Here is a 14229-nt window from a genome sequence, read left to right as displayed (position 1 = left end):
TTCAATTTAAATTGGCCAAACCCGCAAGTAAGCACACCCTGCCCTTTGGTTGAAATGATGTAATGTGATATGATGACCCTCAACCATATATTAAACAGCGCCACCCAGAGGACGGACAGTGCTCTCACCCCGCTGTAGACTGCTAGTGTTTCTGAGGAACCTGTGGTACCGTTAACTGCTTCCTTTTAGCTGTTCTTTCTTGTATGACATTTACTTTTAAGTGTCACAATATCTTTCTTCCATCTTAAAACCTGCTTATTACTGCAGGTTTGTAAACAAAGCTCCAATTACAATATAACTTTTTTTTTTTTAAAAAACAATGTTTACCTACAATTCATAGTAGTGTGCAATGACTACAAGCTTCAATGCTTCAGAAAAAAAGCTGCAGCATATAATATAAAAAATATTGCATTCAGTTTTGTATAGTGTCCTGAGAGGGAGGATATGTTTTTGAAAGTATAGTGTGAAACAAGCGCCATCCTCACTTGTCACCTTATTCTATCCCAGTCTCTGTGGAGTTGGGCTCTGGTTCAAAAGCCTCATTGGCCTTCCCTAGTGGGGGGAGGGGCCTCCTCCTATGGCTTCCTGTCCGAGGACCCTCAGAATCGGAGGAGGCTGTGATGGCCTCTCGCCTTTTCACCTTCTTCTTCATCTTCTTGCCTTTAATTCTGCAAGGAAAAGCAAGCAAATGCTATATGTAAAGCCAGATGTATCAACACCGTATCTTGAACAGAATCGCATCTATAAATAGTCTTTTTACATATTTCACACAAAAATGTCCAATTCTCCCCAACACAGAAAGATCAGATGTGACCTGATCAAAACAGACTCATAAAAACATCTTGGGCTCTTGGGCCGCAGAGCGCAACGCAAAGCTTATTCATATCTTACACCCAGCCAGTGGTGGATTTTGCGGCATGCGCTCCACTTTTATGAAATCTTGCGCCCAGGAGTTTGGCAGAAAGTGTGGTCTGGCGCATGATCCAAAAATCGCTATCTTACACCCTCTAGACTCAGACTGATTTACAACACCTTTACAGACCATGATTAGACGAACACACCAGTGGCGATTCATGCAGACTCACCTGCTTGTGGATTGCTCAGGCTCCGTGTCCTGCTCAGACAGGATCTTCAGCTCACCGGAGCCACTGATGGCTGCCGTCATCTGCAGAGAAGATGGTGAAACGAGACACATTAACATTAATGCAGTGGACCTTGCCATCACATGCTGGAGTGAAGCCATCTAGGCCATCAACTCAAAGATAGCCAATGTTACCCCCATGTAACTTCATGGCCATTTCTGTTATGCTGCAGGACAAATATTACGTACACTGATAATTGTCAAACAGCACAAATGTGCAAGACAAATGATCCTACAGTTCAGGGTGTCAAAACCAACTGCAGTGACTCAGTCACAGTTGGGTGTAGTGTGCTTTACCCTCGTAGGTGTTGCTCTCTCTGACAGCGCCCCCTCCTGCTGAAACATGGGCTCTGCATTAATGGCCTGTGACATCTCCTCATCAAAACTCTCTGTGAGGAGGAGAGGAGAGAGACAGAGAGGGAGGTGCAGAAGAGAGAAGACACAACCAGAGGTTTATCCCCAGTAATTTGAGTTACACAATCATTTAACCACTGAATACAGTGTACAGAGTGTTATGCAGTTGTCTCCACTGAATATTGCACCAGTGGCAAGGACTCACTCTCGTCCACCACATAGGTGGCGGGGAAGTAACCCTGCTGCCCGCTGGCCAGCTGGCCAAACCACCAGCTGTCATTGTCTTTGTACAGCACGTTGATGACATCGCCCCGCCGCACTGTTAGCTCATCGGAGCGGTTGGCCGTGTAGTCGTACAGCGACACGACCTACAGAGGGGGACAGAGAGGAGCAGTGCTCTATGAGGGGAGGATCATGGTCTACACACAGCAGCAGCAGCAGCAGCATGTGGTTAAACTGAACTGAGGTACCAAACTACAGAGTAGATGGAAGACAAACCGTTTGATGGACAGGCACATCTGCGTCTACCGACACATTTGATGAATCAGGAAACCCAGTGCTCCCCTAAGAAACAAAAAAATCGCTTTTGAACACTAACATTGTACAACACCGACTGCATGCATTCAGGAGTCTCATTTAAAGCATTGCATTCAGATGGGCTGAGATGTTAAACTCACCTTCATGTGCATCAGGGAAGGGCTGAGTCTCCGAGACTGGCCCACTGGACTGAACCCTCCTGCAAGCAGCATAAAAGACCGAGTGAGGAAGTGAGATGTTGTCTACCATCTCCTATCTCAAACAAATACATGTACACACACAGGCTTATGTGTGTGTATGTATGTGTGTGTGTGTGTGTGTGTGAGACCAGTCAGTGGAACATACGGCCTTGAGTGGCACCAGCTGCCTGTGGGAGCAGTTGAGCTGCCAGTGGGGCAGAGATGTGCAGCTGGGAGTGAGGAGAGAGGAGAGCAGGAGGAGGCAGGGATGCACTCAGACCCACCTGCAGCACAGAGTGGGAGACAGAGAGAACTCAGGTACCCAACACACACACACACACACACACACACACAGGCCTTTTCCACCAACAGAGAACCGGCTACGTTCTGTTTCACACCCCAGATACGCTCTAAATATTGAACTAGATACCACCAAAGTTCAAAGAATTCTGAGTGGAACCTGTTCAGAATTTTTTTTCTGTTGGTCGAAAAACACGAACAGTCCAATATTTTTTCTTCAGGGAATATTGAGGAAAAAAGCTTATAAAGGGCTTTTTCTTTACAAAAAACCCTTTAGGGTGTTTCAAAGCATTTTAAAGGCATTTTTCACAAGAAACCACTCTGTCCAAAAGAGAGGAGGGATACAACAGATGGCCTTTGAAGTCCTATGATCTGACTTTCCATTGTACAAGCTGCAGCATTTGAAAGGAACACGGTGATGGTGACACCTGCCTCTTGGGTGTGACTTCTTCCTATGTAGGACAGCCCTCCTGCAGGAACAAAATGAGCAAACATGAGAAAAGATGAATAATAACTGAAGATAACAGAGGATAAACATTTTTATAATTTCCTTCAATATCATGCTTTTGATTTTTAACTGGACCCAACTGTGCAAATCACTTAACATATTCTTACTTGAGATACGCTTTGTCCCTGACTTTGGATGTTATGCTTTAATATGCTCAAATGTCTTCAATACCTTGATTATAGCCAAAGTCTGCTCCGGTTGTGTTTCGATATGGCTCCTAGAATAAATTGATGAGATGAGAAAACAGTGAGATTTTTACAATTATGAACAATTATAATAACTATGACTTTCAGTGGGGTAATCATAATAACACATAGTTATAAATAGAGCTGACACAGTCATACCCTCACAGAGTCCAGTTGCGCTTGGAGGCGCTGCAGTTTAAGAGATACTCGTGCGGCACTGGCAAAGCGGTCCATGGCCGACACGTTGGGGTCCTGGAAAGTCACCGGGGTTTGTGTGTCCGTCGTACCCGTTCTGGTCAGGGCCTTCATGCTCTCCACCTCCAACAGGGCCACTGCACAAAACCACCAAACAAACAAAAGATTCTGACGCCATAACAACCTTGGCACCAAAGCATCACAATTCACAACATTATACTTGGCAAAACTGCACTTTAGTCAGGACCACTTTGTCCAGATAGTTAATTACTATTTGTAATGCATAATGTTTAATTTGGCGGTATGGCTCTGTTCTGGGAGCCCCCTGCCCTTCCACGTGCAAACTTGAAAAGCCTAAAGCAGAGAGAGCAGCAAGATAAACCCCCCATAGGGTACAGAACAGACCAGACATCAATGTCAACAACTAGACATTGATAAGTCAGATGTATGAGGAGGAGATGGGGTGGAGGTGGGTTGCAAAAAAGATTGCAGAGAAAGCAGCAAGAGTAGGCAGGCTACAGCAGCTTAAAAAGGGCGCCCTAAATGATGTCCACCAACATAAGAGGGAGTAATCAGCTGATCAATCAGCTGGGTAGTCAGCTGAGCAGTTAGCCAAGTTGCCGGGCGTGACTCCGTGGCCTGCCTGAACTAACGCTATGCTCTATTTCACATCACATCATGGCTCTAGAGTGCGGCACATGCGACAACATTTTTTAAGGGTGCGACTAAAATTTTTCCTGGGTCGCCCTGGTGCACCTAACGTGAGGGGTGAGGGGCCTAGACATTCCTCGCATCTGCTGTCTCTCCACGATTTAAGTGTTTGTTCTCCTTTTACTAGTGCTGCATAGTGCACCAATACTTCAAAAGTATCGCAATACCCTGAAATTAGAAACGTCACGATACCTAATTTTATTAGTATCGATACTTTTAAGAATGACAGTGTTGTCTTGCAGTAAGATACCTATTTCAAGTCAGTGTGTGCAAAGCATGCTTCTAGTGCTTCCCATAGCCAAGTTTTTGTTGCTAACTTACCTAAGCTATGTAATTTAGTTCATTTAGGCCTACTGTTGGGTTTAATAACATTTCCAAAATAAGCTACGCAACCTATCGGCAAACTTTTACATCTATCTGGAGAGAATTCCTTCAAGGTAGCTATCCCGTTAGCTCACGCGTCATGTCTGTCATTCGTGTAGTGCTCACCAAAATCATGGAAATGAAGATTGCAAGACACTTATCTCTTCTATGATCCCAGAAATATTTTCTTTGACTTGGTAGTTTTTTGAACATTTATTTTATCTAATGACATAACATAAAGCATTGCATCCATATATCCTTGGATTATGCGCAACTATTTTTCTCTAGCCTATGAGCCTATGAGCCATGATGAGAATGAAAGATAATTACGTTCACGTTCTTCTTAAAGTGACCTACACACCACCACTGAAATGACATTAAAGACAAGTGTAATAATTCAAAATTCAATATGAAGTATTCAAATTACTAAATATTTTAGCTATTAGTAATTATGCAGATCATAAAATACTATGAAGTAACAAAATCTATAACGTTTATGAATTCCAAAATATGAAATAGAAACCTATGACATAAGTCATCATTTTCCGTGTGTGTGTGTGTGTGTGTGGAGGGTCGAGTCTAGGATTGTCACTGATGTGAATCATCACACAATATTCAATATTCCGGATGGCGTCAAGGTGGTGGGGGCCCCCCCAAATCAAATCAATACTGTCATTCCCGGTTCATGTTCTAACAACAGCTCAGACACGGAATGTACTGTATTTGAAGAGTGATAAAAGGGTGACCTTGAAATTGTGGCGTTAAAGGCGGTGCGACGGAAAATTTGGGTGCACCTAAATAAAAAAGTTACATGCACTAAAGCTAAACTGAGTTGTGAGTAAAGTTATGCTATGCAGTTTGGCTTTACACTCTAAAACTGTTCAAATTGCCATGTATTGGTTGTGCACCTATGCTTGTACAGTAGTATACTGTATGTAATGTGTCCTGTGTGCTACATACTCAGCATGTACAGGTAGGAGTGGGTGGGAGGTATTGTGTGTGTAGCTCTTACCTTTATGGTCATAAAGGTACAGGTGGATGGGCTGGCTTTGGCCATAAGCACAGAAGGCCACCATGTTCTCAAAAGGGTGAAAAGCAGCAGTCCTCAAAGCAGTGGGGTAACACAGCTCGGAGTACACCGCCACTTGATCCCCTACACACACACACACACACACACACACACACACAACAACTGTTTACATACTTCATGTCTGATTCAGTGACACTTGCTCCTGTATGACTGGTTAATAGTATGAACACAAAATACTGTATATAAAGGATGAACACAATAATAAACACAGCACATCACTAGTTTAATAAACTGCAAGAAGAACATACAAAAGTAACTGTAGTGTATAACTCAACGTTTAAAAAAAACTAGCATAAGATAATGCAGGAATAACATACAGTATTATAACATAGCATAGTGCAGGCATAGCATTTAACATAGCATAGTGCAGGTGTGTGTTCTCTTTGTACTCCGTTGTGTACCAATAAATGCTGTGTGTATTGAGTACTGTGGGGTATTAAGTATTGAGTTCTGCTTGGTCTGCCCAGCTCACCGGTCTCAGCGTTCCACACGTAGGCCAGGCCGTCCTCGCTCCCGGAGAAGATGAAGCTGCCACAGGGCGTCAGGGTGCTCTGGATCCTCTCCCGGTAGTTTGAGGCACCAGTGAACTTCTTCACAGCCAGTCTGACAAGCACAAGGCATGAAGTAATTTACACTAGCTACATTCATCGGGTCCAGCCATAGCATTTAACAGGCTTGCAGACGATAAATTAGGTTATGTGGCTAAATTAGGTTTGGTGGAAATGACCCAGTCTAATCTCACATACAGTGATCACGGTCATTCAGCAGCAAATGAGGATACATTTTCGAGCAAGAGATTGTATTATGAATTCTTTACATGTAGAGAAATGAATGAACGAATGAATGAATGAATGAATGAATGAATGAATGAATGAATGAATAAAATAGACATCTGGAGAGACAAGCCTGATAGCCTAAATGAATTATGTGTGGCAAAAATCTATACATACAATCTCAAATCCATAATGCGGATGGTGCTGTCTTTGGCTTGAATCAGAAGGCGGCGCCCATTGGGATGCACTTCCAAACAGTTGATGGGAACTCCTTCCAGATCAGGCTCTTTTATCTCCTAGAACAGAAAGACAACATTGCATCATCACTGGACCAGAGCAAGTGTTGACCATGTGTAGCTACTACACACACACCTTAGCACTATCCATCATAATTAACTTTGCCCAAACCCTTTGTACCTACAGTAACCACAGAGGCTTCTGATTGAAATCTAAAACAGTGACATCCCCAATGACAAAAGCGCATGCCACTCAATCACAGTAGAAGCTGTTTCAATAGAAACAGACTCACCCTCTCAATCTTCCAGAAGCGAGTTGGATTCTGGCTGGATGCGTCACCCACGGTTACATTCCACTCTATGATGACGCCTGCATTGTCCCCAGAAAACATTCGCCCCCCTGAAACATCCAAAGTTATCAATCATATAATGCGTCCTTGCCTTGCCAAGCCTTTTTTTGTTATTGTTTTCCTGTAAACATCTGCACATTTAGCTTTACAAAACAAAAAAAGCTAATGTGTCAGAGTTAGCTATCTTACATTAGCATTACTTTGTTAGCCTTACAAGCCGTTTCGCATCTGTAAACAAAGACTGCTGAGCAAATGGTAAGTTCAATATAGACAGAACACACACACACACACAAAGCCATTGGACAACATAATACAACAGGCTGACAGGAAAAGCATTTAGCAACCCTGTACCTTCTTGGTCAAAACACAGGGCATTGACAAAGGCAATGTGGCCCTCACACTCCTTCAGGAGATGGCCGTTGACATCGTGGACGTCCACGTCCCAAACCCTGAGCAGGCAGTCAAAGCCACCGGTCACCACCAGGTGCTGTGCGGAGGGGTGGAACTGGGCGCAGTAGAGGAAGCAAGGATGGGGCAAGATCTTCTGAGCCACATTCTGGAGCCTCTCTACATCCCATATCCTGAAACAGAGACAGGCGATTGGCTGAGGATAAGGGAGAGGGTGCTGCTGATTGGCTCAGCTCAAGCTGAGCCAGGTCATGACCCCTAAAGAAGGTCATGTTTACAGCAGAGCATGATCACAACAGGTAAACAACAAGGGCTGCCCGCACTGTCTGTGGGCCATTAATCTGGCTTTAAGCACTCTTTACTCAGACGAGCTCAGACAGTGTTTTGCATCACTGTACTGTAATGTAAATAATCTTTGAGTAGATATTATCGGTACCATACCTCACTGTTCCGTCAGATGATGTAGACAGCAGATAGCAGTCATCTTTAGACCACCACAGATCATACACAAGGCTCAAGTGGCCATTAAAGGAAGTCAGCACTTTGCCAGAAGGAATTTCATAGACTGAAAAACACACATAACAATGTTGATTAGTCATCCTAATCAACAGCAATTTAGAAAAAAATTAAGCACAAACAATATGACACTTTTAAAACTGGCTCCTCATTACTGAAAACAGCATGGGCTCAGGACTGTTTACAGCCCTAATGTTTGCACTCCAAAAATAGCATAAAAGCTGCTTTCCTTGTGCACCTGAGGAAACTACACCCTAGTGTCCTCCTCACCTATGACGGGGAAGGCATCTCGGTCAGCGCAGGCGGCCGCCAGCATGAGGCCGTGGTGGGAGAAGCGCAGCGTGAAACAGCCCATCTGCCCCCCTCGGAACGCCAGCATGGGCTTGTTGGGGATCCGGCACACCTGCACAAGCACCACGCACACTCAGAACAAGAACACCACAACTACAATAGAAATCTATGAGAATTGTAGGGGTTGATAAAGATTTCATGTGTGCTGACCTCACACCCCCAAACTATAGGCAACAGAACTTCATGTATTTTACAAATGCAAGTGAATTCAGCTTCTCCAGTTAAGGAAGTAGTCAAACTTTACTGTTGCCATTATCATTCTACAAAAATCAAATGTACATCCCTCACCCTGCATGTGAAATCAGTTCATAAAATAGGGATTGAGATTTCAGTACAGGAATGCAGCTGTAATGCTTGAGATGATACAATACCTGTCCAGGCAGGCGATTCCACTTGATAATGTTGTGTTTGCTGTCCAGCAGCCTGTCATTAGTTCGCCTTGTGATCTCATTCTGCAACTCACTGTAAGAGGTACTGCCCCGCTCCTGCTGTAGGGCCATCATGGAGCGGATGCTGGGGTCCACCTGTGGTATAACACACACACACACACACACACACACACACACACACACAATCGATTTATCCCACTGAGTTCAGAGGCATTCTGCAGAGTTTGTCTATGCATATAATGTCCATTTCTCAATTTCTCAAAACTCTGCATTACGTACATGGTCAGGGAGCTTGAGGCCCTTGATGGTGATGTAGAGGGTGGACGCGTATCTGGTCCTGGGGAACTTCCTCCACCACTCCACCACTTCGATGGTGTTGGGCATCTTCTTGGCCCTGGGGGGCACGCTGTAGAGCTGCAGTCTCAGCCTGCTGTCAGTGTTCAGCACTCCATTGGTTCCTACCAGCTGGAAGAGAACAGGAAGTTCAGTGGAATCCACCAATGAAAATGCTGGTCACTTGTATCACATGTACTTATGGATAAATGTACGTATCATAAAAAGGCATAGTGATAATTACCTTCAGAAAGGCCCAAGCTATTTTTCTGAACCCTTGTTCATGCCGATCAGCGTTGGCATGAGTTCTCGCTTCTTCCATGCTCATGAAATCCAGGATCTAAAAACATAGGTGACAGACTATCACAGGGGAATACGCTTCATCTGCAAAAAAAATGATATATTCCATTCCCTTCCAGTGACTCTTCTGGTATGAATTACTGACTTGGGAATATCTGCTTAATCACTTCCTGACCAATGACAAAAGAAACTGTGTGATTAATTGATAGATTGATCAATCAGTTGATGGTTACAGATTACAGAACAATTTTTGACTGTCAATCCTCAGTTAATAGCCATGAGCTATTCACCTCAAGGGATTTCAAACTCACCTCGAAAAACAGAATGACCCTTGGTGCGTTGTACTCTTCTTGCAAGAGGTAGCCGAAGCGCTCATTGAAGATGATCTGTTCCTCCCACTCTGGCACGGTGGACTTGCGCTTCTTAAAGTCGAAGGGCTGAGTCATGATGGGCAGGATGTGGTCCACACTGTCACGCTCATAGAAGGAGGAGACTGGCCGGTTACTGTGGAGAGGGGAGAGGGGAAACACATGGGACGAAGAAACATCACAGATTTGACCACATTACAGTACATGAGTGCACTAGTGCACTGTAGTTGACCGGTATATAAAGATAATGCCTTTATGATAACCCTATCTACAAACAAGAAAGTGTCTGCAATCTAATGTGGATTCTTTTTAGCCTCTCTTCGCCCTGGGAGTGATGCACAGCAAACATTTTGTTACAGGCTAAAATGTTTCTTGCGTATCACCCAAAAGAACGGAAAAAAGCAGACAGTAATACTTGTAGTAAAGTGAATCTTAAATCCAAGCAACCGTGACAACAATAATAGTAACGACATACAGGTCGGAGCATCTCAAAAAAATTGAATATCATGGAAAAGTTCAAAAGTTTCTGTAATTTATTCCAAAAAGTAAAACTGTCATATAATCTAGATTCATTACACATAGTGAAATATTTCAAGCCTTTTTTTGTTTTAATATTGATTATTCTAACCTTGATTATTATGGTTTACAGCTCATGGAAATCAAAAATCCAGAATCTCAAAATATTACAAACTAAGAATTTATAATACAGAAATGTCGACCTGAGAAGAGCTCTAATCAGCAAATTAAGACAAAACACCAGTTATGGTTTCCTGAGCCTTTAATCTCTCAGTCTTGTTAGGGCAATGGACTTTCCCACGATATTCACATTTTTTGAGATGCACCTGTATTATGTTCAGATAAAAGCTACAAATAGTATTTCTCAGTGCTTATACACAAAAGTCAGTGCCATTGGATTATTCCAGCAAATGAGTTTTGCTTAGATTATTTATTAACAGTGCCACCACTCAAAATCACAGAACAAAGAGACTTACGCATCCTCCTTCTTCACATACTGGAATGTTCTGTCGTCCACCACATGGACCTTAACCATGGGATGAGACACCAGCAGGTCTGTCTTCAGCCGGTCAGAACGATGGATATAGACTCCCAAAACCAGGCTGTCATCAAACATGGGACGCGAAGGGAGATCGATCTCTGTCTGGCTCTCTTCGGTCAGTACTGCCAAGAGAGGAAAGAAATCTCAGTCTGTCACTCTCATCAAGACAGGAAGACTAAAACATAAAGACAAGCGGTGTGACACAGGACCTCTTCAGTTACACAGTAAGTATCTATGGACAGAGAGGTGAGGACTGCTACATAACTCTGCTGCATGTCAAGGGGACTTCATGAGGAATCAGATGCTTTTGCTACTGCTGTGTCTCTCTCTCTCTCTCTCTTATGCTCAACATGTAACTTCACTCCCTTGGAACAGCAGAGCATTTATTTGTTCTCTACGCATCTTCCCAATATAATTTACCTTCCTTTTTCTTCTTCTTTTTCTTGCCTTTGGACTTGAGTGATTCTATGTCAGCCTCTGTAACCTCCTCCTGGTCCGACTGCCCAGACCTCCTCTTCTCCTGGGCATCCTCCTGAAGGGCACTGTTTTCAGGAGAATCAGACGTGTGTTAGTGCAACTTTCTGCACAATATTCTACAATTGTACAGCATTCGGTTTATCAAAGGTCTGCTGCTCTGTCACAGTGAAACAAAGGAGGGCATGTCAGGTGTTTATCTGTCCTCTGTCCCACATCACTGTATAATTTGAAAACCAAATAGTTGCTCAGACAAATATAAGCCTACATCAAAAAGTGGAAAACTGCTGCATCTTTTTCCTTTAAGGGAAATTAATACCTTATAAAACCCAAATTTACTAAACAATGCTGATGTCACTACTTAGGATTCACAACATATATGCCCCACAATAAACTGCTGTGCTCCATATTCCCACCTCTCTCCCTGTTCCACACCTGATTTATGTCGCTATGTAATTATAATAGCATTGCACAGCGATATCAGTGGTACTCAGTTACTCAAGAGTAAAATTAATAACTTCAGTCAAGTGTTGCAGAACACAGAGGAATAACAGTGAGCATGGTCCCTCTCTGTAGCAAAGGGAGAGAGTAGCCTCTCCACCCAGCCTCGAACCAAACACTGTGACTGATCTTTGGCATTGCTGCAGGCCAAAGGGTTTTTATCCCAGACACCTAGGCTCAAGGCCGGGTAGGGGTGACTGGCCTCTCCCTTTGTGACAGTCCCCCTTCTACACAAGGAAGCATCCTTTTTTTCCAGTGAAGCCTTACCTTATCCCTCCCTCTGTGGACTTGAGTTGCTTCTTCTTCTTCCTCTTCTTGCCCACCTCGTTGTTCAGCAAACCTGCTCTGGCGCTGAAGCTGGGGCCGGCTGCTCCTCCGAGCTCCTCCAGCTGCTGCTGGTACTCCTGCAGGAGGTCATCGTCGGCATCCACCCCTCCTCTTGCCTCCTCCTCGTCTTCTCCTCCTTTGGTCCTCCCTTTCTTCCCCCGTTTGCCTTTCCCTCTACCACCCTCGTCATACTCCTGAACTGGACTGACCTCTGACCTGTTGGCGCTCCAATCATCGTGGTCGCTGACCCTGGCTACATCATGGCTGGGAGGCACTGGCAAGTTTCTCTTGTTCTTCTTCTTGACTCTGGTGAGGAGAGACTGGTTGGGTGCGCCGCCGTTGACGTTGGCCTTCTCGGTCACCTCCCATTCCCGGCGTTTGTTTTTGGTGAAGCGAGGGCTGCCCTGTGCTGGGTCGTAGGTGTTATGGAGGATGGTCTCATGGTCCTCTGTGCCTTTGGTCAAGTCAAGGTTTTTCTTAAAAGTTTCAAGCTGAGAGGTAAAGAAAACGAGGGAATCCATCAACCAAAACAGTCATGCTCATGGAGGCTTGTTAAAGGTGATTAAGCTACATATTTTCTGGATGTATACTGATCTATGACTCTATGGTAGAAGGTTGGGAATATATACAGAACATTATTTTTACAATCTTAACAAAATAAAAGCATACCACAATATTTTCCTGAAGCTCATCGGGTTTCTTTTTCACCTTCTTCCTCACCACAGGAACCACATCATATCTCCTGAACACTTCATCAATCCTAGTTTTCACCTCAAGCTCTAAAGTGGACAAAAAACGATTTTCAACAACATAATAGATATGCCAGACAGAACCTCAGATCCATATCTCAAAAAGCTCAACCAAAGGGTTACACTGTTTTAGGGGCAGAAAATGCTGGGAACAGATTTTTAGGAAATTAGACACAGAAAGTTGTAGTTGTGAGGTAAAAGTCATAGGTTTAATGATGATGACTTCGGAGGGAATGCAATCAGTAGTCGTCTAGGTGCTCTTGGGTACTACCAGTAGGTCCACTGACATTGTAAATCATAAAGGCAGGGGCCAAGAGATCAAGCAATGATCATACGCCTTACATCAGCTTTGAGAAGATATACTTTGGCACTAAATAATTCCAGGTCCCAAAATCTCACTTACCAACCGGCATTCTCAAAGACAAGGCAAACCATACTGCACCAAAATCCAAGAATCTTCACCACCATAGATATTTTCGAGTATGTCCTGAAATTGTACCAAGAAAGCGTAAAGTAAACGTGTTTAGCTAAAAATATACAATATGCTAACTTTATTGTAACAACTACGTATCTTTAACATAATCATCCCTGTTTCAGGTACCAACCTCATTAATTACAGCACGTAACTTATGACTGAGTAACAAGCCAATTATACCGCCCAACATAGAGCCGATATTACGCATAGCACTTACAGTCGACATAATTGTTACCCAGAAAATAACGGTAAAGGAGTCCATGGCTGAGTAACGTCAAAGTTAGTCTTCACACTTGCATTGGTCAAAGCTAACTGCTATATCTGGATAGAAGCCCTCTTTGTACGTTAAGTTATTGGTTTAACAGTTTAACAGGGATGACATTAGTACAGACATTCTCTAGTACAGAGCAAGTTAGCCAACTTTACTGATAACGTTAGCGTTTCTCAATACACTCCACTTTATTAATACGGCATATTACAACACGAACGACATTGTGTATTATGTTTTTACTTTAGCAAACAGTAACGTTAACTTACGGTTAACCACCTTGGATAACAAACTATCCTAAAGGAGTGCCGTTAGCTAGCTAGCTAGCTAGCCGGTGTCTTTCAAATTAGCTATCCTAACTGTGGCTAGGATAGCTAAATTAGGATAAGTAGCTTACCGCTAACTAGTGAGGAAAACATATCAGTTTATACATATCGCAGATAACGGAAGATATCAGATATAACGTTACTGGACGTTGTGTAAGTAACACATACCTGAGAATGTGACGTGTTAATTCGGCTCTTTCCCTTGTTAGCTTCTACCAAGCTAGCTATGTGGCAGTAATAACAACGCCAAGTTGGGCCGTTGCGATGGTTTCACTCAAACAACATCAGTAAGATCTTGACAGCATGTAGCACAACTCGACCAGATTTAAATATGGGTGGGGCGTAACGAAAGGGAGGCCGTGGATAGGATCTGGGCATGGGGCAAACAAACCCAGTAGGCTGTCACTCTGATGAAAATAACAATAACATAGAAACAGAATTGCGGCTTTCAGTTCAGTTGAAATG

General features: G+C 43.5%; 1 protein-coding gene across 2 annotated transcripts; it reads right to left on the bottom strand.

Annotated features, from left to right (window-relative positions):
* Nucleotides 1-392: 392 nt before the first annotated feature.
* Nucleotides 393-14071, bottom strand: ahi1 (Abelson helper integration site 1). 2 transcript variants are annotated; one of them, XM_042072749.1, is made up of 27 exons: nucleotides 13933-14071; nucleotides 13099-13182; nucleotides 12616-12725; nucleotides 11887-12437; nucleotides 11065-11186; nucleotides 10580-10766; nucleotides 9531-9723; nucleotides 9164-9259; nucleotides 8866-9051; nucleotides 8569-8721; nucleotides 8117-8249; nucleotides 7772-7895; nucleotides 7274-7503; nucleotides 6866-6972; nucleotides 6514-6632; nucleotides 6036-6166; nucleotides 5486-5626; nucleotides 3364-3536; nucleotides 3191-3236; nucleotides 2893-2981; nucleotides 2378-2495; nucleotides 2173-2231; nucleotides 1994-2059; nucleotides 1701-1863; nucleotides 1439-1530; nucleotides 1086-1165; nucleotides 393-668 (listed from the first exon to the last, which is right to left on the bottom strand). In XM_042072749.1, exons 2-27 carry the CDS (start codon nucleotides 13106-13108, stop codon nucleotides 494-496), a joined length of 3654 nt encoding a protein of 1217 aa, XP_041928683.1. In that variant the 5' UTR covers nucleotides 13109-13182; nucleotides 13933-14071; the 3' UTR covers nucleotides 393-493. The 2 variants fall into 2 exon arrangements, with proteins under 2 accessions (XP_041928683.1, XP_041928684.1); XM_042072750.1 differs by having other exon boundaries at nucleotides 2944-2981.
* Between the last annotated feature and the right edge of the window lie 158 nt (nucleotides 14072-14229).

Source organism: Alosa sapidissima, chromosome 19 (assembly GCF_018492685.1).
Source record: "Alosa sapidissima isolate fAloSap1 chromosome 19, fAloSap1.pri, whole genome shotgun sequence".
NCBI classification, from domain to species: domain Eukaryota; kingdom Metazoa; phylum Chordata; class Actinopteri; order Clupeiformes; family Clupeidae; genus Alosa; species Alosa sapidissima.
This window is presented reverse-complemented; position numbering and strand designations above follow the sequence as displayed.